At 39.2% G+C, this 24,286-nt stretch overlaps 3 protein-coding genes, 1 long non-coding RNA gene and 1 pseudogene across 4 annotated transcripts; 1 reads left to right on the top strand and 4 right to left on the bottom strand.

Annotated features, from left to right (window-relative positions):
- Positions 1 to 275: 275 nt before the first annotated feature.
- LOC137000445 (uncharacterized) lies at positions 276 to 2,374 on the bottom strand. The gene has a single exon (XM_067356963.1). The coding sequence runs from the start codon at positions 1,665 to 1,667 to the stop codon at positions 276 to 278; it is 1,392 nt and encodes a 463-aa protein (XP_067213064.1). The 5' UTR covers positions 1,668 to 2,374.
- Positions 1,712 to 3,604, bottom strand: LOC137000678 (uncharacterized). Its single transcript, XM_067358018.1, has 3 exons — positions 2,916 to 3,604; positions 1,792 to 2,844; positions 1,712 to 1,724 (listed from the first exon to the last, which is right to left on the bottom strand). The coding sequence occupies exons 1-3, from the start codon at positions 3,602 to 3,604 to the stop codon at positions 1,712 to 1,714; spliced, it is 1,755 nt and encodes a 584-aa protein (XP_067214119.1).
- A 401-nt stretch (positions 3,605 to 4,005) lies between these two features.
- Positions 4,006 to 5,915, top strand: LOC105669266 (putative nuclease HARBI1). Its single transcript, XM_067358017.1, has 4 exons — positions 4,006 to 4,327; positions 4,448 to 4,588; positions 4,667 to 4,954; positions 5,014 to 5,915. Exons 1-4 carry the CDS (start codon positions 4,140 to 4,142, stop codon positions 5,519 to 5,521), a joined length of 1,125 nt encoding a protein of 374 aa, XP_067214118.1. The 5' UTR covers positions 4,006 to 4,139; the 3' UTR covers positions 5,522 to 5,915.
- Positions 5,916 to 6,607: 692 nt separating this feature from the next.
- On the bottom strand, positions 6,608 to 7,568 carry LOC137000446 (uncharacterized). Its single transcript, XR_010890684.1, has 3 exons — positions 7,248 to 7,568; positions 6,989 to 7,135; positions 6,608 to 6,904 (listed from the first exon to the last, which is right to left on the bottom strand). It is a non-coding gene; the product is annotated as an uncharacterized lncRNA (long non-coding RNA).
- Positions 7,569 to 19,202: 11,634 nt separating this feature from the next.
- On the bottom strand, positions 19,203 to 21,511 carry LOC137000677 (uncharacterized; annotated as a pseudogene).
- Between the last annotated feature and the right edge of the window lie 2,775 nt (positions 21,512 to 24,286).

The raw sequence follows: 24,286 nt of genomic DNA, 5'->3' as shown, positions 1-24,286 counted from the left end.
CTGACGTTTATCTCGTGGAGAAGGTGTTGCGCCGAAAGGACGACAAGGTGTTTGTAAAGTGGTTGGGATTCGACAATTCGCACAACTCTTGGATAAATAAAGACGATGTATTGTAATAAACTATGTATATTTTACATTGCATTATAATAAACTATTATACATTTATATACAATGATGTTCTTTATTACTACAACATGTTACAATATATATACATTTAAAACTAATAAAGACAATAATACATAAAATATTAAACTATATAAATTACTAAGCATTATTTACAATTGTATCTTGTAATGTCCCCATGGTAGAGTATCGGTGGATTCGGATACGACGTGTCGCTTATCGTCGTACGGACTGAGCGCGAGTTTCGACTCCGACACGGTGTACACCTTGTGCATCTTTGAGCAGATGCACGATTGACGCCGCGTTAGCTCGATTTCGTCGTTGAGACACCGAGTGTAATCGTCAAACGTTATAGTTCTGGCGACTACACTCTTTTTTACACCTTTGACCTTTTTGGTGTCTTTTTGGCCGGTGACTCTCAACGCGTACATCTTCGCCCTCAGTCCGACAAATTCCGTCATGATTCCGCCGTTGTTCTCATCTTTCATCAGACCGGGTACTTTCTTGTTGGCGCGCGGTATACCGTAAACGTTGTCCTCGGAGTAGTCGCTCGTGTCGAATTTTGAAATATCGCGTTTCATATCGTGATATACGTTCTCGCATTGTAGAAAGTATATCAGACTGTCGGTATCGGTATACATAATTTTGCAATTGTCGCGGTAGAGAGGCGCCATGTACTCGTAGTGAAACTCGTACAAGCAGATCTTGGATATGTCGAGGATACACATACCCACGTAGATCGGCTTGTTGAATTTCACTTCGAGTTTTCGCAACTCTACGGCGACTAGATTCTCCGAGAACACGCTTCGACTGTGGAAATTCGGTTTCGCGATCATAGCCTCCGCTCCGTACCGACCCTCCCATTGTGTAACGAGCCGTACATCTGTGTGATTTCGCACATTCTCCATGGTTTTGCCAAAAACCGCGTTGTTCATCAATTTGTATAAATTTTTCTCGAATTCATTACTCGCGAGTGTCCGAAACTGTGTATTCAGTTCTATGTATCCGCGGAGCCATGGAGATTGCGCGAATTGCAGTATGCGGTGAATCTTTGCAATTCGCAGGCCATGTAGCACGCATTGCTGCAGATTACGGTAGTGAATGACATAACGCTGCTTATCGTACAGCGTTGCGAGTAACTTGAACTCCCGCTTGCCGGGCGGCTTATCGCGCGTCGGGCAGAACGGCAGGTCGGAGTGCGCGTCGTGAAGATTCACCGGATACTCGAGATCGACTTCCAGCACGTAACCGGTAGCCGAATCGGATGCAACGGACATTACGTCAAAGCTCGCGACATCATCGACCCATCGAAATTTGGCGTAGGGCAACGGTTGACACATTGCCCAGCCGTACAAGTTGTTTACATCATAGTACATTAGGTACGATGACGGTTCCGATGGATCGTACGATGACATGTATTTGTTGTTGGCGGCGGCGTATCGGTTGGAGCATTGGCTGAGACCGCCGCGTATACCGCGCTCGACAAACAGCACCATATCGATGTCTGTGAGCAACTCGAACTTGATGCCCGTGTACTTCAACATAGCGTCCCACGTGTACCCCGGTAATGTGTAATACTGAGCGGGATCTAAACCGTAACTCTTTATACACGTGTTTCGGAAATTTTCGAAAATATCCGCCAACAAAAGAACGTCTGTTTTCAAATACAAATCGCTGTATTGACCTAGATCTTCGATCGAAAAGGTTTGCCAGACGTTTGTCGCGTGCGCGTAATCGCTCTCGGATACTGTTTCTCCGGTGAGCGAGCTGTAAAACGATTCGCGCGATGGTAGGCTTGTGTCCCGGAGCTTGTCGACGCTGTCGACGTACTCGTAGGGAAACACACCTTTCCGAGTAAGCAGATTGAAATGTTCCGCGGATAAATGGCTAAATTCCGATCGTGTAATTTTTAATTCGTCCGTTGTCAGATAAGATGCTAATTTTTCAAGACTTGTACTGAGAAATCTGAATGAATCGATAAATCGTAATTTCACGCAAATTTTGGAATTTTCATCCTCCGTATCTTTAACGTTTTTAGTGAATGATATGTAACGTTCTTTCGTCAGCGGCAGTAAATCAATGTTGCCTTCGAAAGCATTGGCAACATCTTTGATGATGAAATGCGCGTCGTAACCGGATAAATTGTGAAATATCACCGGGATAACGTGGGAGTCTTTGTAATTTAAATTGCACGACGAGTGCGCGGGACCTCGATAACGCCCGGTAAGATGACAATGATCGCGCACCCGCGTATCATCCGGTGTAAACGGTTTCTCGCACACGTGACACGTCACGGTGCTACGGAATTTTTCCGATTCCTCCGGCGTAAGATCCGCCATGGGGACGATATTGGTGAGGATCGTTTTCACACGGCGCGCCAAATCGTGAAGTTCATTGACGAGCCACGCCACGCAATCCTCACCGCGATACGACTTATACCCGGATAAAGAATTATCGTACGTGCAACTTACATAATATCCTACGCTAAACACATTGTGATGCTGATAGGCGTATGTGGTGCCGTCTTGTCCATCCTTCTTCTCGAGCGTACATTCGAGATCGGCGTATACAACAAACGGGAGCCGCTCCTTCCGGTTGTAGTTGCGGAACGTCAGCCACTTGTTGTCCTCGCTGGGGAGAACGACGGCGCAGTCGTTCATCTTGCCGCAGTCGATGCTGTGCGCCGATAATTTCTCCCGTGTATAAAAGTAGTGTAGACACCTGTAATAATTTATTTGATTAAAACTATAAATAAAAATATTGATTTATTTTTTACGTATATTTTTACTTACCGATCGCAAATGTACATTTTATGTGTGTGCTTGCTCAGTTGTGAGCTCACCAACCGCGGCAGGTTCTTTATACACGCAAAGTGTGCATCGTTGTTTTTACACACGTACAACAAATTGACATGCTTCTCCTTTTTGTCGTCGGTGAGCCGCAGAGGGACGATTTTGGAGTCTTGGGTGGTAAAGACGTTGACGGAGATGGTGTTCAGTTTCTCGAATTTTGATATTTGCGGAAGCGTCACGGGGAACTCTATGCCGCACAGGTTGAGCACCGTCGAGTAATGTGGGTATTCTATCGTCCTTTCCGAATTTCTTTTCGTCGGATATAGAGCGGCGACGACTGCCCACGCGAAGCAAGCATTATCATTTGATTTCACGTTGACCACGGCCCTTTTTAACATAACTTTCCGCGGTAACTCGAAGTGGCATCCCGCGCGTAGAGGATTCAACTTGTTGACGTTGATTGTTAGGTTCAGGATACGTGACAACGCCCATCCGCTATCACGTTCCTGAAACTCCTCCAGAGATGCTTGTATGACGTCAACCACATGCTTCATGTACCACTCGTTTAGATCAGATGTTGGATATATCTCTTGATTCTTCGTGGCGATGGTCTTCACGGCAGTCTTGTCGCCCGCGATGAATTCCCCGTTGAACGCGGTGTTAATCTTGACGCTGTTGTGTTCCATCATGACGCCCTGGATCCGTTCGATGACGGTATTTCTTATCTCTCCCAAAAATTCACGAGGATCGATGTATTCGTGATTGACAACCGCACCCGTCAGCACACGGTTCCTAAACGCCGTCTCGATCTCCTTCCACGTGTAGCCCTTCTTCTCGTATCCGCCGTATCCAGCACCGATGGGCACAAAACGCTCTTGAATGATCTTCCTCACACCCTCCAGACGCACAATTTGCGCCACCAGAGAGTTCACTACTCCGGTTCGTTGTCTCTTGCGACATTTTTCCCTCAGAGAATCGAGGTACTCGTCGCACTCGTAGTCCCATGGGAGAAACTCTCCCAACGTTTTGATATTCACTCAGGGCCGGATTAAACATGTTTGGGGCCCCCGGCCATCTCTTGTAATGAGGCCCCTTAGGGTGCGTTCCACTTAACGCCCGCAACGACTACGACCACGACCACGATATTTATCGTTCCACTAGCTAGCGGGCGTTGCAGGCGAAATCTTAAGTGGAACGATTTTATGAGTAACAGTGCGTAATATCATGGATGCCATAGTCGTAATAGTGCGCCGCTATAGAGATAAATCTGAAGATTCAGACTCATCGAGTTCTGATGACGAATGGAAAGCAATATTATGTGAAAAAAAAAAGCGTAAACTTCGCTCGCGAATTCAGAATTATATCACTGTTGTGGATAGCTACATGGGATTCGACTTCAAAAGTCATTTTAGGTTAGTAAATATATACAACTTTATATATTTATTTTACATATTTATTTTACATATTTATTTTATTCTCAATTATCTACATATACTTATACGTACAAGTTACTAACATTTTTTTGTTTACAGAATGTCAAGAATGACTTTTGAATATCTTCTAGAAATACTCATGCCATATTTAATAAGAAAAATAAAAGGTTGTCCGATGATCCCACCTCGTCACCAGTTAATGATAGCTATTTGGAAAATGGCGACTATGGATTCCTACAGGTAATAAAAAATTCAAAATAATGAATAAAATTTTTTATTTATAATCAAAACATATTTTAATAAATTTGTTCCTTAAAGATCTGTTTGCGATCGGTTTAATGTTGGAAGAGCAACTGCAGTTCGGGCTGTGCGCAGGATCACCCATGCACTTTTTTTAAATTCTTCAACATTTATTAAATGGCCTATTGGTGATCATGCTGTAAGGATTATGCAAGGATTCGAAGAAAGCAGTAGATTTCCGAAAACTATTGGAGCCATTGATGGGACTCATATTCGAATTGATGCTCCCAAAGAAAATCCTGTTGATTATATCAATCGTAAAGGATTTCATTCGATACAGTTACAGGTAAGAATCACGATTAATTGATCACGATTAGTCTCTTACTCTTTTAGATGTTTGATTATATGTCTACATTCATTTACAGTTGGTGTGTGATCACACATTGTTATGTTGGTCATCCTGGCTCAGTTCATGACCAGCGAGTTTTTCGTCAATCTGAGATAGCCAACTATTTGAATGACGAAAATAAATTTCCACTCGACAGTCATATATTGGGAGATGCCGCATATGAGATTCATCAACATTTATTGACTCCCTTCAGAGACAACGGACATCTCACAGCAGCACAGAACAATTTTAATTATCGTCTGTCAGCAGCCAGAGTGACTGTCGAAAGATGCATCGGTCTGTTAAAGGGACGTATGAGGAGTTTACTACATTGTCTGCCTATGTCAAGAGTGGACTTAATGGCGGAATATGTGGTAGCGTGCTGTGTGATCCACAATATATGTACATTAAGAAGTGATGAAATTGAAATTATAACCATACCCCCAATTCCATCAGAATATAATAGAGATCATGATATTACGTATCAAGGAAGACAGAATGTTGGCGGAATTGCCAAAAGAAATTTGATTATGAATACTTTATAATAAAAGAAAACTTTTCATAATAAAGAAAATTCACTTAATGTAAAAGTTTATACTCTAGTATTAATGTATATATATATATATTTTGCTCGTGTGTTATATATATATTTTTCTCAACAATATATGTAGTTTAGATAAGAATATCGTAAAATAATAAAACAATACTGGAATTTTTCAAATAAGTATTTTATTCTTTATTTTATTATTCTTTACTTATTCTTTGTAGCTTACATATAAATATAATATTATAAAATATAAAAAATACTATTATATGAACTGTTCTATTAAATTTTAATATTTTAATGAGTATGAAGTAAACTTAAATGCAGCGACTATTACATCACAGTTACATCAAACATCAGTCTTTTGTTCAAAAATAAAATAAAAATAACATTTCTTCTTATTGCACAAAACAATAACTAAAAAAATAAAATTCGATGCATAATCAAATATAACATCATTAAACATTACAAAAATCAAAATGTTGCAGTTTATCATGTTAAATATTAACTACTTTTCAACCAATTTTGTTAAAACTGAAAGGAATTTCTCATCCATTTCCATTCTTTCTTTATGTCTTTTGACTTTTGCTTCCTCTTGTTCAGTTTTTTGAAGTAACTTTCTTTTAAGGAGACTGCACACGTTTTCTTTTGATGATTCTCTTGTTTTAGGACTGCATACCTTGCCTTCTGACGAATCTATAAAAACATTTATTAAATACTTGAATAAAATTTTTACATTTCAGATATTTATCATTAGAATTAAAATGCAATGACAATTATAAAAATGATATGATAATAAAATAAAAAGTTTCGTAATTTCCTCAACTAATATATAAAAAAAGACAAGCACAACATGGATTATACAGGGTGTTTCATAATGTCCGTGCCAACGCTCGTGTGCGAATAGTGCTGTATATAGCTTACCAGATATAGTTTCTATAAATCCTGAGTCTTTGTCCTGCTTAATAGAAAGTCCTGTTGATGATGCAACGGCGACTGGTGAACACCAAGCTCTTTTTGAAAAGATTTCATCCATAATCTGCAAAGGACATGTGTATTAAAGCAATGAAGAAAATGTATAATAAACATTTTTAACTATATTTTTAATCTAATTTTTCCTGTACCTCATAAAACTGCCAAGTCCGCCTATCATTGCCTGATAGATTGTTATGATCTTTCACACTTTTGTAAGTTTTCTTCAAGCTTCTCAGTTTTGCCGCACATTGCGGTCCTGTGGTCAAATGTCCTTTTTCCACAAGGGTTATGCTAATTTCATCTCAGATCTTTTTATGTGAATATTTTCCACTGGAAAATTTGTCTTGAAATGTTTTATATGTATCTAACAGTAATAATACAGCAGTTGTTGACCACCTATACATAGAACCTGAAATGAGCATTAAACATCAGATCAACTGTTTTATTCAACGTTAATTGAAAACTGAATAAACAAATACTTTAATTAACGTACCACTGTCATCAGTGTCATTTTGAAAATTTTCGACATTTGTTTTACTAATTTTTTGAGTTAGGTCTGATTCGATAGAACTTTCCACATTTTTGGTTGATTCTCTCTCTTTTAAGGCTGCGTTTAATAAAGATGTTGCAAAGGTCATGTCTAAAATTAGAGAACGCTACATTAAAGTATAAAAGTATTTTGTACTACAAAAAGTAAGGTTAAATATATTCATTAAAAAAAGTTTTACAATATTTAAAAATATATTATTTACCTTGCTGCGCACGTAAAACATCTTCCGAAGAAAGATTAATATCAATCACTATGTCTTTTTCCGGATCATATAAAGAAACTTTTTCCATCTTTGTTGAAAAGTTTAATACTGAGATTGTGACAACATAAAAAAATACATTAGGTGCGTTCCACTTAACGCCCGCAACGCTCACGATGCCAATACGATCGCGCCGACCCATGTGCGAACCATGAGCGTCGCGAGCTCGACGCGGTCGCAAGTAATGACGTCAGCTATGACGTTTTGAACGCGACTACAACGATCACGGTCGTTATGTGGAACGGGATTGCAGGCATCGTGAGCGTTGCGGGCGTTAAGTGGAACGCACCCTTAGTACCATGTCCAATAATACTGGCTATTTGGCTTTATTAAATATTGGGTTTCTCTTGGTCAGAAATCTTATTCCTAAGTTCCATTACCACGTCAAGGTGGAGACCCGTCAATGGAGTTTTTTCTTCTTGTTTTTTTGTGTTTTTATAGTTTTTATGATTTTTATGATTTTTTAAAATTATTTTTTTGAGATTTTTGTTTTTTTTACTTTTTAATGAACAATAAAAAATTTTTATTTGTCTTTCTTTTAATATATATCTTAGTGTTAATATTAGTATATATATATATATAATTTTCAAATAAATCACATTAATGTACCAAACGTCTTCTTAACTTTTTATTCGCGAAATCTTGAATAACATCATTGAAATTTAATGCTTTAAAAAACTCGTTTTCAATGCTAATAATACTCAAATTGTACAATCTTCCTTCTATCATTGTATTTCTTAAAACATTCTTAATTAATTTCAATTTTGAAAATGATCTCTCCCCTGTAGCATTACTGATCATCATACAGAGATGAATGCGCAATGCTATTTCTAAATTTGGAAAAGCTTCAAAGAAGTGATTTTCATATAAATAGTAATACAAACTTTTTAAATTTAATTTTTGTATTGAGGCATTTTCAGATTTTTCTTCATTAAGATCTGCTTCTTGATCACTGTCACTTTCTCTAACGGTAGTTCTTTCCGATTCACTCATTTCTTCCTCCTGCTTTTTTATTTTTTCCTGACCTTCTATATCTTTTGTCCCATCTTTAAATTCCTCCTTCTCTGTAGAAAATTTTTCTTTTTGCAATAAGTGTGAATTAATTTTTAATTCATTTTTCAAATATGCTCTTAAATGAAAACATTCTGATATCAATTCTGTTTCATTTACGTCCCTATTGTAAATAGAAGCAAAATGTGTACATGAATTTGTCAACGTTTGCTCATTTACATCAGTCAAAATTTCCAAAAATCCAAATACTTCAAAAATGTTTTCATAAGCTTTAGAGCGTTTAGTCAAATTATTTAAAAGTGTGTCAATAACAGGCAAGAAAGTTTCAATTTTAAATTTTTCACTTCCTTCTAGAATCACATCTGGATCTAGTGTATCCGTATTATCGAAATAAGTCAAACGAGTACTACGTTTTTTGATGCGTTTGTTAATATCTTTGTAAACAGAATTTGGCGCAATCTCATTTGCACGCTTTTCGTACCAATCAAATTTATTTCTCTTTTCGCTAATATATAACGTCAAAGATTTCAAAATTTTGACAGCAACAGACAAGGTCAACGTTGTTTTCTGTAACATCTTATTCGTTTTATTAAGTCTCATTAATACATCATTCCAAAAAATAGTTAGAAAAACTGTTTCCAATCTTTCCATATTTTTCTTCAAACCAGTAGCTCGGGTTTTAGTTTCTTCGGATTCATTTTCAGCAGTAATGAGTGTTTCTAAAGCTGTTTTGATAGTTTTATATCCATTATTTAATGCGAAAACAGCATCAGCACGAGCTGACCAGCGCGTATCAGACAAATTTTTAACTACTTTTTGTCTTGGACCTAAAGTAGCTAATGCTCTTATTAATACAGCCCATCGGTGCGTTGACGCAGAAAAGAAAGTATATAGGTTTTGAACGAAATCAAAATATTTACAAACTTCTTCTGTTGATTGTGCGGCTTGAACGCCAACAAGATTTAGAGAATGTGCACTACAGGGAATAAAAAATGCTAAAGAATTAATGTCATTAATTCTGGTCTGCAATCCATTATATCGTCCAGCCATATTTGCGGCATTATCATACGACTGGCCTCGGCAATTTGAAATGGATATATCATTTTCATTTAGAAACTTGATGACAACTTCACACAGATTCTCTGCGTCGTGCCCATAAATCGGTATAAACATTAAGAATCGTTCAACTGATTTACCGTTTTTACAATATCGGATAATGAAAGTCAACTGATCTACATGACTTACATCAGGCGTTGAATCTATTGAAATAGAATAATATTTCGCTTGTCGTATCTCGGCTATAATTCCCATAAATACTTTTTTTCCCATAATCTCGATTAATTCTTCACATATTGTTGAGGAAAGAAAAGAAGTTTTTCCTCGTCCACTATTCCCAAACTTTTTTATATGTTCGCGCAAAAATGGATCAAATTTGCTTATTAGTTCTAACATTCCTAAGTAATTACCATTTCTGTTAGAACCGAAAATTTCATTACTACCTCTAAAAGGCAAACCTCTTGATGCTAGAAATTTTATCACAGCAACTATTCTTCGAAATACTTCGATCCAGTAATTACGTTCTTCGTTAAGTTGAAGTTGTAGTTCAGTATCTATTCTTCCGACTACTTTTGTGCGCCTGATATAAGTATATAAATTTTTTCTATGCTCAGAGCTATTTTCATGATCTGAAATGGATTTTAATCCATGTTTCCAATCATTAAAGCCAGTTGTAAATGAAGTATCCGACTCATTGAGCAATTTACAAGGAAAGCAAAAAATTTTGCCTTGAGACGGCGAATATAAAACCCACTCGCGTTTAACCTTTTCTCCATTTTGAAGTTCCCGGTAAAAATAGGAATTTTGTAATTTTCTGGGTCGATTGATTTTTTTGTTTCCTTCAATACTTTCATAGTTTCGAACTGACGCCTTATAATCCGCATGTACATCGAAATTTTGGCATTTTGTAAATCCATTTTTAATCCAGTATTCCTGTAATGCGTTTCGACTTCCTCGAAAAAGCTCCCATAAAGCTGGATCTGAACTTGGTTCATTTAATTGACTATCAGAAATATGAGGAATAGCACTTTGTCCATTATCATTTATCCGATCATCAGTATAATTTGATTCAATATAGTTGGGAGTATTAGATGTAGATGGACCGATTTCCAAAACGTGTGGTTCCAATGGTGGATCTGTACTCTGTTCTTTAGATCCGTTGTCATTGTCAGAATAAGAAATGACAGTTTCAGTATTATCATTTTGATCGACAGGTAAAATGGAAGAAGAATTAGACACAGAGGAATCTAAATTAACAGACAGAGTAGTGACATCTGTACTATTTTCAGTGCTAGTATTTGTTGCTTGAAAATACGAATTTATATTTTTCAGATTTTTAATGAATAATTCTTCTTTTTTAACTTTTTTCCTTTTTTGAGCTCCACTTTCAAAATTTCGTTTCATTTTGCTATAAATGTGCCGTAAAAAATAGCAAAAGACAAGGAAATAGAAAGACACAAAGCAACAAAAAAGACACTAATTAATTTCCTGGCTTCTCTTTTTTTAGTATTTCTTTCAGCATGAACTTCTCATGGCCGATAGAACGGCGGCATCGGGAGCTTTATCGGAAAGCTAGCACGCGAGGAACATCATCCAACCCCGCCTCCCTATCAGTTATCACATTGTAAGCCTTATCTGCTGTGCAGCACAATACGCAGCGATTCGGATCGCGCGCGCGCGCGTGTGCGATGTATCGCCATTAGAGACATCGTTATGCGAACAGAGAGATGCATCAAAGTTTCGAGACAAAGCTCATTTCGCGTGGCGCAAACTGGGGCGAAATGGTAGGCGCGCAGCACGAGCCGGCTAAATAAATAAAATTGTGTGTTGCAATCACGTGTGATAGAGGCGCGCACGGCTTCGCCGAGTAAAATCATTCGCGCCGATTCACGGTCTATCGCTACCTACCCCAAATCCGATATAATCGGATCATTTTTATGAAAGTCGCGAATTTGCGCGTGACAAACGCGCCGAATTGGTTCGTTGCCGCACACACGTAATTGCAAAACGCGGTCACGGTGTCCGGAAATGCCGCGCCACGGCCGTGCGTAATGAAGTGCACTTGTTTAGGCATGTTTTGTAAGCGAAAAGCGTATAGTTTTCATCTTATCGCGCGTCCATACGATCTTAAGGTTTTGTCATTTGCACAAACGTGAAATCGCTAAAATGACGCGCCCGCAGCGTCGCAAAAATATTTTACCGTGAATGTAAACAACGCGTGACGGTTCGATCGGCGCTGATGGGTCACGTGAATTTTTTACTGCTCCATCGAAATGTCCAATATCATCCAGATGCAAATTCCACACGGCCGTCATTTTTAGCCGAACGCGAGAAACGGCGGCAACACGGCTGTTTCTCTGTAATTTTAGCGCGGTTTTTTTTTTTCGCGCACACCGTAGTCCTCCATGTGTAAACTCACAGGAAAAGTAACGGAATTCTCAGACGACGACAGGACAAATATGACACACCGAATCTGATTCTTCGAGCGAAGCGAATCGAACGGTGACGTTTCTTGATACGAAAATAGCATATTCTGTTTGTTGTTAGATTTAAACTCGAAAGAAATATGTACATACTTGAAGAGAATTATACTCAAAAGTTGGTGCAACTAACGATAGTCTAACAATATTACCTGTTGATTGTCAAAGAACTTCGTTATGCAGATAGCAGTCAATATACTATAACTGTGCAATTTTTCAAGCGATAGATTAACGAGGCCCTTATCGCTACGCGAGCTGCACTATCCTTCAGAATTGATGGCGGCCATCAGTTTGGCTGATCGATGGCCGCAAAAAATCGTATCGATTTGTAAGCAGACAGCGCGGTCTGCCAAGGGCCGCGTAATTATCTGCCGCAGTTATGAACGTTGAAGCTGCTGGCAGTAGAGCGCATTTCGCCAGCGCCATATGTTGAATAATCGGCTCTCTTGTAAACCCGCGTGCGTGCGTACAGTTTCGAATAATTAGGGCGTGTCTAATTGATACCACGCGATTCGAGAGCGCATCTTCCTTTCTTTCTTTCGGTGCGAATCAGATGAAGAGTCTGCGCGAAATTATTTGCTGAGCCCTCTTTCCAGCAGACGACTGTATAAATTCGCGCGTGGAAATTACGCGTCTATCGTCGTGCAGGTAATTTCGCGAACGACCGGGGTGGAAAATCGCACGGTGAAATTTTGAGAGTCAGCGCAGTGTCCCGGAGTCGCATTCGGGTCGCAACATTAGCGATCCTGTTTAAGAACAGGGGACGCAGCCCTCTCGAGCATACAAATTCCGTCGGAAGTTACGCTGAGAGACGCTTCCGCCCCTCCCTAGTCTCTCCCTCTCTTTTTTTTGCGAGCGAAGACTTCCTTTACGGCGCATTAGCATAAATCGACGAATATGAATCGGCCATTTATGCGGCCGCGCTGCCAGGCCGGGGAGAGTGTCTTTGCGAAACGTTTAATTAAACGTCTCATAAATCACGCCGACCGCGAAAACATGGGCGCGACGCGGGCGCGGGGACAAATTAATGAGATTAATTGGTTGACAGTTTGGGAAACACTTTCGACCGCGCCGCCGACCGGTTCTCGTTCGCTTTGACGTCGAGGACGAGTCCGTTCGCCGTGGGGGAGCGACGCGGGAAAGAATATTAATTTTTAGCCCGCGGCACCCCTGGAAAATATGTTTTCTTTGAACCTGGCTCCGACGGCTTATGCAGCACCCTCGAACGGAGGGATAAACGTCGTCCGCAGGAGATACGCCTTTAGATCGATGGTTTTTAATGACAACTGACGCGCTCTCGTGATGGATTTTACGGCCATTTCTCTCGCAGATACGCTTCGACAGGTGAAATTGACACATGAAATATTTAATAAGTGCTCTTTGCACGACCACGTGGTTCAATATACCTCCTGCAACTACGAAATTGATATAAAAGCTATCATAAATTTCTGAGACGCTTCATTACAATTTTATCTTAATGGCCGATTCTATTATCTGTCGTACATATTAAGTTACAGAAATTATATCGCACGAGGGAATCGCGTCTTATCGATCAACGACTTAACCCTGATGGACAACTGGGCTGCGCGTTATCGCTGTATCCCCCACAACGGATAAGGCAAGATATTATGACGACTGTCATTCGGAGCGTTAAACGAGTGTAGCGATTAGTAATACGAGACGTTGACTCACGTATAGGGGCGATACGGCCGACGACAACGCACGATCAGTTGCTTCAATTCCGCTGAATGCAACGCACGCGCCCACATTAGATGTTAGCTGACGTGATATCTGACTGGATCGTTCATGAAGTTTCATTAACCCTGAGCGCTAAAAAACTAAATTATCTCTTGGAAAATATACGAAACTGTTCCTTGATCTAGAGTTACATTTCTCTAGCGAGTGCAAGAAGTAGTAGCGGACGAATGGAGCCTATTACCGACTTGTCGAATAGAGTCGAAGCGCCGCGCGCCGCTGCCGCCGCTATCAGCTATCAGTGATTTCGGATTTCTGGACGCTACGCTAGCTGCCTGCTGCCGGAGCGCGTGGTGGGGGCGCATACAAGAAATGAAAATCGTAGCTCGGTGCTCGGCGGCTCGGCGCTCGGCGGCTAGACGGCTTGACGGCTCGACGCTGTCGGCATCGTCGGCGCATCACTGAGCGTCAAGCACCGAGCGCTACGAGAATTTTCACAAATTAAAAAAAAGTTTTCATTTGCTAATTTGCTGTTAAATGGTTTTTTTTTCTTTTTTTTTTGGAAAATATTTCAACAAACTTGAGGCCCCCCTAATTGCGAGGCCCCCGGCAAAAGCCGGGTTGGCCATTACGTTAATCCGACCATGTATTCACTGCTCGTACGGTGAGATCGCGCTCCATTTTGAACAACTGTGACAATTTATATTTTTTCACGAGCTTTTTATACCCGCTCGTCGCACACGACACTAATTAAAAATATCGATGATGTCACGCAAATTGAAATCTGGCAACATGGCGCCTAAAAGTGACTGCCTAAGGGCCTATGATCTAAAAATAGCGATGATGTCACGCTAAAACCTGCACGAACCTGCAAAGGATGTGGCGGCTCACCGCCACACAGCTGTACTGAAGCGGCATAATACGCCGCGGCGCCGCTACGCGCCGCAGGCCTTCTACCAGTTATAAGCTTGCGGACCCACCGCCAGGTTGCGCAGGCGGTGAAGAGCTTTCTCGCGATCAAGCTTCGATCGACGAGATATAAAAGAGCTGCTCCGCAGATCTTTACTCACTCACTCGCTTCAAGGCGAGCTCTCACTAAGGGCCCTTGAACGGAGTCACAGCTCTGCTTCGAAGAGCGCAACCAGCAAGTCTTCTCGACTTTTCACAGTGCCTGGGAAGGCACGGAAGCGAAAGACTCAGTCTCAGCTCTGACCGCACACCTCACGTAGGATGTACAGCTACGGTCAGCTGACGCACCAGCATCGCCGTCGCCACCACAGACTCTACAGCGGAAAATAATTCCCTTAGAGTTCTGTGCCCGGTTGACTCGGCCTCCAACGTGACACTCACGTTCCGGGGACATCCGAATGCGAAGGCCTCTCCCGCCTCGGCTCGCAGACTCACTTGCGACTCACATCGAGAGCCGGACGGTCGCAGCGCATGGCACAACGGAGACATACTCCACCGCAACGCAAACCTCGCCGCCGGGATGCAACACGCACCCTCGCATGAATCGTCCTGTTAAGGACCCGATTCCAACCACGCAGACGCAGCCGGTAATATCTTACCGCGCCCGTCACCTTTCATTCGAAACGCGCGGCCTTACACTCTGCCGCGAATGCGCCGCTGGCGCACTCAAGTTACACACACACCTGTACATACATACTTCTCTCTGACAAAGAAATAAACACATTTCTACACAATTGACTCTATCTCACTTCTCACCAAGTCGAACACAATCCTTAGGCCATACGCCTATAAAGGATATAAACAATTCTCGGAACTATGAATCATTTTTGTATAAACAATCCTTATCTCTCTATGACTCATGCTTATATAAACAATTCTTATCTTATCTTTTCCAGGAATTTATGTAATCCGATACCTTCCCCGCACCTCCCCCTCACCTCCCTCGTCACCCCCTCCACTCCAAAAGTGCTGACGCAGTGTAATCCGATACCCTTTGTATAAACAATCCTTATCTCTATATGACTCATGTTTACAAATTATAGCAATTTAATATGAATAAGTTTATTTTAATAAAACTTTTGAAATTGTTTATTTAAATGGTTCGCTACAACGGTGTAACTTGACTCGCGATAAGTCGGTACAATCGACGCGTTCTCTTATATTACTACAGCGGGATGATGATAAAAAAAAACTTACATTTTAAATATAAAAATTTTTTATTTCAATATTCGCATACAAACATTTCCGACATTTCGTCGGTATCGACACAACACATCAACTGTATGATGCCTAAGTACTCGGCTTGCGTCTTACATTTTGGTAACAATTTTTCGACGCGATCCCGACCATACGTCTGATACAATTGTCGAATACACTTCTCCGGAAGCGGTAGATCGCTCAATAGGTATCTGCTTGCAACGTTCTGGTTTATGACCTTCCCGGTGAGTTCAACGAGACTCCTCGGCTGTCGCATCGTGGTGATCCTGAAACATTTTACAATACACCTAAATATCTACTCGCTGAATATTTCTCACTTTCTATTTTTAGAGATATTTTTCTTACCTAATTCGCACAGAGTGCAATCTTTAACGTATGGCGCGGGTCCGTCGATGTGGTCGCGCTGCCACGGCTGGTTGTAGTGCAACGAGCACCGACGGTAACCCTGCACTTCCGGGTCCACTCTTACGTGTTCCGGAAGTTTCTCCCACACTTGATCCACGAACCGAGCAAACTTGCTTAATAAAATCACCTTCAGCACAAATTCTAACTCCGCTGCTGTTAAATTGAGAATATCGCGTTCATCCGAGAGTGCGATGAACATTTCGACTGTTATACCACTCGTTCTTTGCGGGTCTTATATACCCTTATTGTATAAACATTGCGGTGATGCATTCCGACAACATGGCGCTCTACTTTGATGCGCAGAGAAAACCAAAAGATGTAAACAGTTCTCGGAATCCTTATCTCTTCCAGGAATCCTTATCTCTCTATGACTCATGCTTATATAAACAATCCTTATCTTATCTTTTCCAGGAATTTATGTAATCCGATACCTTCCCCGCACCTCCCCCTCACCTCCCTCGTCACCCCCTCCACTCCAAAAGTGCTGACGCAGTGTAATCCGATACCCTTTGTATAAACAATCCTTATCTCTCTATGACTCATGCTTATATAAACAATCCTTATCTTATCTTTTCCAGGAATTTATGTAATCCGATACCTTTCCCGCACCTCCCCCTCACCTCCCTCGTCACCCCCTCCACTCCAAAAGTGCTGACGCAGTGTAATCCGATACCCTTTGTATAAACAATCCTTATCTCTATATGACTCATGTTTATATAAACAATCCTTATCTTATCTCTTCCAGGAATCCTTATCTCTTCCAGGAATTTATGTAATCCGATACCTTCCCCTCTCCCCCGCACCTTCCTCGTCACCCCCTCCACGCCGAAATTACCCCCTCCCCTCCAAAACAATGACGTCATTACCCCCTCCCCTCAACCTCTTCCCCCTGTAATCCGATACCTTCCCCTCTCCCCCGCACCTCCCTCGTCACCCCCTCCACTCCAAATTTACCCCCTCCCCTCCAAAACGATGACGTCATTACCCCCTCCCCTCCAAAACGATGACGTCATTACCCCCTCCCCTCCAAAACGATGACGTCATTACCCCCTCCCCTCCAAAACGATGACGTCATTACCCCCTCCCCCTCAACCTCTTCCCCCCTTCACCCGCGCACCCCCTCAGATGCCTGAGTTAGAACCCCCATAGCTATACTACTTTGAGATTTAAATTAGGCTTGTAATCTATCAAAGATTGCCAATGATATCGTGTAGAACCGGCGCGTTTAGGCCCGTAACTACACGCGTACCGATCTGTCAACTGTTATTGATTTTTACAAGTCAGGTGATATTGATTTTTACTGCACAGCTGATTTTCCACGAACGCAAAATGCATGTGGATTTTCGTCACTCGAAATATGGGAGTTGTGACTGTTAAATACTCCTTCACCAGTAAAACATGACTCGTCCGTAAATAAAATTTTAATGACCAAACCAGAATCTCTATTTTAATTCTCTAATAACAATGTATAAAATTAGATTCTTCTAGATGAAAATGTTTTCGATAAAGATGCGTTACATTGTATTTATTGTAAGCGTTTTAATCTGATACAGAAAATACAATAAGTATATCGTAATGTTCATGTATAATCTCCCATCATTTTCAACATGATTATTGGAAAATGAAAATAAAGATTCTGGTTTTGTCCATAAAATTTTATTTACAGACGAGTCACGTTTTACTCGTGAAAGAGTAGTTAACAGCCACAACTCTCACATTTGGAGTAACGAAAATCCACATGCATTTCACGTCCGTGAAAAATCAGCTGTGCAGTAAAAATCAATATCACCTGACTTGTAAAAATCAATAGCAGTTGACAGATCGGTACGCGTGTACGTGTAATTGCGGACCTGAGCGTGCCAGTCCTACGCGACATCATTAGCATCTTTGATCGTTTATAACTTAAAAACTATTGTAGCCTTGATATTTTTGTATTAAGATTCTTTACTCTATTTTATCTCCAAAAGATACTATTAAAATATTAAGCGGTAGTTATGAGACACCCTGTATAACATAATATTAAACTCAAAAGTATTAATTATCGTAATTAACGCATATTAATAATTCATAAATATTTAATGTTCTGATATTTTATTACTATCAATATTATTTACTTTTTACAAGATCACATAAATCTCAAAAAAGCATTTCACGTTGTCATACGCAACAAGCGCGCAACGTCGCTTTGATAAAAAGGAGACGGAACACGTATGTCCACTCGCTTCTACAAACTGAACGGCGAAGCGCACACGTACGTGTGACGTCACGATTCTCGTTTGTGTGCGTGCTTCCCCTACCGCGGTACTCGGGTGCTGGCCGGCTCGAGTTTGCATCACTGGTGTGAATGATTGTGTGAATGATTTGGATGGTGAAGGCGAGCGTGATAATATTTGTCTGCGTTGTAATAGTGGTTTTGATGCTAAAGGAATGTTTCGTACGAATGATTGAGTGGCTACTGAAGGTGAGTGTGATAAGATGGGTCTATGTTGTAATGGTGCTGATGGAGGCGGCATGTGTTTATATGATTGTTTAGATGAGAATGATGATGATCGAACATGCAAGGATGATGATGATGCTGAGAAATGCGATAATGGTGCTGTGTTCTGTTTTTGTGTAGTTTTGGGTGTGGTCGTTTTGTGTTTTATGTCCTTGTACGTGTCTGTCGTCCCTTTTTTGCTGAAATTTGCGATATTTTTAATATCGTTATCCAGCAATTGCAACGCTTTAAATGTCTTATCCGCTTCTTTTCCTCTTCCTCGTCCTCGTTGACTCATCTTAAGAAAAATTTGGCCATCCGTACAAGCTTTTCCGTAATGCATTACATTAGTACTGACCATAAAGTAAACCCGCACATAAACTTGAACTTCAGTCAACGTACAAAAAAAATCGTAACGCGTGACGCTTTTACTACGTTACGTTTTTGTTTGTACGTTGACTGAAGTTCAAGTTTATGTACGGGTTTAGGTTTAAGTTTATGATCAGTACTTAACGTAACGTAACGCGTTACGGAAGAGCTTGTGCAGAATGCTTTAAAGAGAATTCATCTAATGAAAGCTATGGTATTCTAATTCGTAGTATGTAGAATGACTGCAACTACCCAGACATCAATAATGGGATCTATATGCCCTTCAGTGTGCCAATAAAGCATGCGGAAACACTTATTCTGCACTTCATTGAGATCTATTATAACAACTTTATCAAATAATAAAAAACATCGGAAGACACTTACTGATGACAATGGCAAACCAGCATCGAAAAAATCTTCAACTCTGCAAAATTCTTTAACCGCCAACTGATAATTATCACGCGAGAGAATGATGCTCTGAACGAGACAAACCTTTGAGTTCTGCAATATTATTGTATTATCCTGATCCTTCACTGATATACGAAATTTTCCTGTGTCTAATATCTGAAACTGGCGACTATCTAGCGGAGCATCAAAAACTACAGGACTAACCCAGGGTCTACTGGAATGCACCACTTCCTTAGTTAAATTTATATTTGGTGTAATTTGCAACTTTTCATGTCGCCTATTTACGATTTGTTGCAAATGTTGATGAGGCTTGCGGCAAGCATTGCGGAAATACGTCATATTATTTTCATATGGAAACATAGACAATTCATTCAATGAGCCAAAGCATCTTACGTCATCTACAAGATGTAAAAGACAATGAGTAATGTACGAAAGAAATTCTGGACCATATATATCTTCTGCTCTATTTACAAAAATATTTAATGCTGTCTGTGCAAAATCAAGACGGTCTTCCGATAAGGAAGAACTGACTAGAACTCGAATGGCGGAATGTAATAAAAGAAAATGTTTGTACGCAACAGGATTTATGAGTCCGTAATAAATAACTGGGACAGTATATAAAAGAAGTTGGCGATTTTCCGTGGCCTTAAACCCTCCATACTTTTTCATTAATTGCGGTTTTCGCGAAAATTTCTTAGGGCAGTAATTCTTAACTTGCTGTAGACGTGTCGTCATAATTTCAAGTGATCTGGCTGAAAGTTTTAAATTTGGATTACATTTTCCATCGACAAGAACGTTATTTATTTTGGGAACGACACCAAGACAAACGGTGTGCATGTAGTCGAAAACCGTTTGAGTTACCAACCCCATCCCCAAAGGAAGCAGAACAGAGTCAGAATCTGTATGATGTTCTCCATCAATGTGATGTCTGTACTCTTCGTCTGTACGAGGCCTATGCTGAATACCACGATAAGCTACGACTCCACGACGAAACCAATTTCCTCAAATCCAACATTTCGAACACGGAAATAGACTACTGTGACCTTTATGACCTAATACAAAAGCCCGTGCAGGAGAATCAGCTATGAAACACCTCAATTTAATCAATTTTAGTTGATTATGGAAAACAACTCCTCCACGATTTAATACATCTTGAACTTCATCCACAAAATATTGAAATAATTCCTTCGCGTTAGTTGGTTTCGATAAACCTCGCTAAACGCCTACGATTTCAGGTTTACTTCGAGGAATATTTGCAATCCTAATTTGTATCGGCCACATTTGAATTTTGCCCTGCCCATCTAGTGTGGCACCATCTGTGCTAAAGTCTACCATCAAAGTGTCAAGTAAAATCAGTTCCGGAGAGGTTTGTTGAAGAATGGAAAGAATTCCTGCCTCAAATCCTAAGTGGAGATATTCACCTCCTGCAATGTTAAGTGTAGGATGTGCGATCCGTGGAGTTTTTAAAAGCGTTCTACTATCCGTTGGCAATGTGGATGAACAAGGATGCGTTCGAACAACCTGTAAAACAGCATTTACTTGCGTATGAGACATATTACTGCGTACGAAGACTTCAGCAAGGCGTTCTTGAAAATTATCAATAGTACTTTGAGGCTCAATATCTACCGCATCATTACGATCTGAAATGGATTTAGCAACGTCTGAAGAACTTAATGCCTCATCATTAAAAGCAAATTGCACATCATCAGCTGATGCATCAGAAGATACAAAAATTTCATCTTCCTCCTCAGTCTGATTGCATTCCGTAAGAATTTGACCTTCGTCGACAAAGTCTGAATCGGCTCCAGCGATATCTAAATTCTGCTCTTGTAAACATTCGTATTCATTACGCGCAGCTCTTTCTAATTTTTTCAAACGACGACGATGAACTGCAGATAGTAAATGATAAGGCTTGCGACTGCGCCTGTTCGCCAAACGTAACATATCGATGAAATAAAATATAAACGAAAGAAATGAACGGGACGAAAAAATAACTCGAGAAAGAATAAATGAAGTCTGAAGTGGAAAAGCCTAAACAAAAAAAAGACAAGTTTTTTTAGTCAACTTAAAACTCAATAATATGTAATGAAATCTTAAAAGGAATAACAATTAAATTATGTATTAACAATGTGCTTGCAAATAATTGAAAAAAATAATATATCAGGAGTCTATCGGAAAACAATTGCATATACTCAATAAATAAAAATAAGATAAATAAAATACCTGCAATAAATTACACAAACCTCGTCTGTTGTAATTATCTCAGCAATCTGACCTGTAAATTAAGAATAAAATAGTGTTAAGTATAAAATGATTGAAAATATGTACAATTAAACTGTTACGTCCTGATAGATGTAGAATTTTTTCGTTGGGCTCGGCGATCAACGTAAACGGGCCTGACCGCACGAGCCGAGCGGCACGTTTAGGACTTGCGACGGGTCAGCGACTGGAAGAGTCGTTTTTACTCCGTCGACAGGTCAACCGCTCGTGGTTCCCTTTTTGGGTCAAGGAATTGAATCCCTTTTACCCGGGACGAAACCTTTGTGCGCAATTTGAGAGGGAAGGTGTGAGGGGGTGACAAACGAGGAGGGTGCGGTTAAATGAAAAAAGAACAAAAGTTTAATTTACTAAAAACTTAACATTTTAATTTAATTGAATTTTTAATTTGGATACAAAAAACTTAACTCTTAATCGCATGTGTTTATAATTTTGTTTGTGTATTTTCTACAATTGTGTGTGCGTGTGTGTGTGTGTGTGTGTGTGTGTGTGTGTGTGAGAATGTTTAATTTTAATATAAATTTGAGTCGTCAAAACAAAAAAAACCAACATTTATTCCACAATGTGGACCTATTACATACTTTTTAATAGCGGTCTCATGATATGACAATTAAACGGTTTTATTTTGTGAATTTTCTGCGTTACTGAAGATGATCAAATTACTGATCAAAACGTCTAAATATTGTTTTAATTTTTATTTTCTATACATAGATTGTTAACTTATGTATCAAACGAGAAGATTGTAAAAATTAGCGAATAATAACTAACGGTTTAGGCACAAACATTCTCTATTTTTATTTTTTGTTATTATATAAATTAATTATATTATAATATATTATATTAATTATATTATATTGATTATATACATTATATTATATATTATACATATTATATATTATACATATACAGATGTACACATATATCATTATATATACATTCATACATATATAAAACTTTTAAAATTATGTATACATATAATGTATAAATGAATAAATGCTTTTTAATTACAATTGAAATAACTAATACTGTTTTTTAATGAATAACCTTTATATATCTTTATAATAATAAAAAAAAAAGAAGCGAAAAGGGGACAAAGAGGGAGGGTAGCCGGTACGAAAATGCATTCTTATGCTGGTACTCTACTGGTATTGTGAGAGTACAGCGTACAATCATAACCTTATATCAAATGCACAGTGGCGCTACGGTAGCCGTACCGCGTACCAATACGGTGTACTGGTAATGTACGCCTATGGTACGCACGTACGTGGTAGGTACGGTACTGTTACGCTTAGAGTACGACGTACGCTTACCATACCAGTACCGTGGAAGTATTTTGTAGGTCTATACAGGGTGATTCAGAACAACCCAGGTGTCCTTGCACAGACGTATTCCTGAGTTAATTCTAAGACGATTTTTCCTTTACAAAAATTTTGTCCGCAGCTTATTTTTCAAGTTATAAAAGAAAAAAGTTATCAAATCACGGGACGAATACAAGATCTATAGAGAGAAGGTTACCTCATGCGCAAAGAGGGACGAGCGGCAAGAGGGGCTAATGCTGTGCGGGACGAGCGGCAAGAGGGGCAATAATGATCTCATCGTCAAACAGTAGCTGTCTCTCTCGCACGCTTTAGTGTTTTTTCTCTCGCTCCTTTAATATAGAAATGCTTTGAGTTTTTATCGAAAAAATACTTTTATTTTGTAAAATATTGATAGCACTGGAAATTGCGTAATAAAAATTGAAAAGTAAATTAGAAAGGCGCTATAAATTACATATATTGCAAATTATAGCGCTAGATATTTAACGTTTATAATGTTAAATATCGCTGCAACAGATGCATTTGTAATACAAATTGCTTTGTACTCGTATTTAGACTGTAATATCAATGAAAATAAAATATAATTTGGGGATATACACAAAAAACATCATTTGTAAAGTAGTAAAATAAAAGAAAAAATAGTACATATTTAAAAATTATTTTTAAAATAATATTTACTGTTTATATACATTATTTACAAAAGAAATACTATAAAGAAATTTATTTTTTATATTTATTTGTGAAAACCTCAAAAATTGTCAAGAAATTGTAACTGAAATTCATAAATGTAAGTACAATTCTAAGGTAATATAAAAAGCATCATACACAAATTTATTATAATACAAACTTAAATAATGAAATTGTAATATATGTTTCAACATTGCAAATGTGAATATTTATATGATAAAATTTACAAAATGTTAACAATAAAATATAAAAATTGTATGTATTTAGATAAAAAAAATATTGTTTAGGTTATGTGGGTTAAATTATTTCTTCGGTTTTGTTCATTTGAATATGTTAGGGGAAGTAACAGACAAAATAATTAATATACGTACCTTCGATTTTTACTATATAACCTCTTAAACTGACATATGAAAGTCAATAATGAGAGCGAGTGACAGAGTAAGAAACAGTTAGAAAAGGAAGAACTTTGAAAGAGAGAGACAACTATTGTTTGTTGATGAGATCATCATGCTCTCCCCTTCCTTCATTGCCCCTCGCCATCAAGCTGTTTCTAGCTCCTCCCTTCCTTCGTCACCCCTCGCCATCAAGCTGTTTCTAGCTCCCCCCTTACTTCAT

The sequence above is a fragment of the Linepithema humile genome, chromosome 6 (genome assembly GCF_040581485.1).
Source record: "Linepithema humile isolate Giens D197 chromosome 6, Lhum_UNIL_v1.0, whole genome shotgun sequence".
Classification (NCBI taxonomy): domain Eukaryota; kingdom Metazoa; phylum Arthropoda; class Insecta; order Hymenoptera; family Formicidae; genus Linepithema; species Linepithema humile.
This window is presented reverse-complemented; position numbering and strand designations above follow the sequence as displayed.

What these genes read in the sequence shown, in the direction of transcription:
- LOC137000678 (XM_067358018.1), bottom strand. Translation starts at nt 3,604, where the DNA reads ATGATGGAACACAACAGCGTCAAGATTAACACCGCGTTCAACGGGGAA. An exon ending in AAAATGTACATTTGCGATCG is followed by an intron (nt 2,845 to 2,915) that starts GTAAGTAAAAAT and finishes AAATTATTACAG; the next exon opens with GTGTCTACACTACTTTTATA.
- LOC105669266 (XM_067358017.1), top strand. Translation starts at nt 4,140, where the DNA reads ATGGATGCCATAGTCGTAATAGTGCGCCGCTATAGAGATAAATCTGAA. An exon ending in GACTTCAAAAGTCATTTTAG is followed by an intron (nt 4,328 to 4,447) that starts GTTAGTAAATAT and finishes TTTTGTTTACAG; the next exon opens with AATGTCAAGAATGACTTTTG. An exon ending in GCGACTATGGATTCCTACAG is followed by an intron (nt 4,589 to 4,666) that starts GTAATAAAAAAT and finishes TGTTCCTTAAAG; the next exon opens with ATCTGTTTGCGATCGGTTTA.
- LOC137000445 (XM_067356963.1), bottom strand. Translation starts at nt 1,667, where the DNA reads ATGTTGAAGTACACGGGCATCAAGTTCGAGTTGCTCACAGACATCGAT.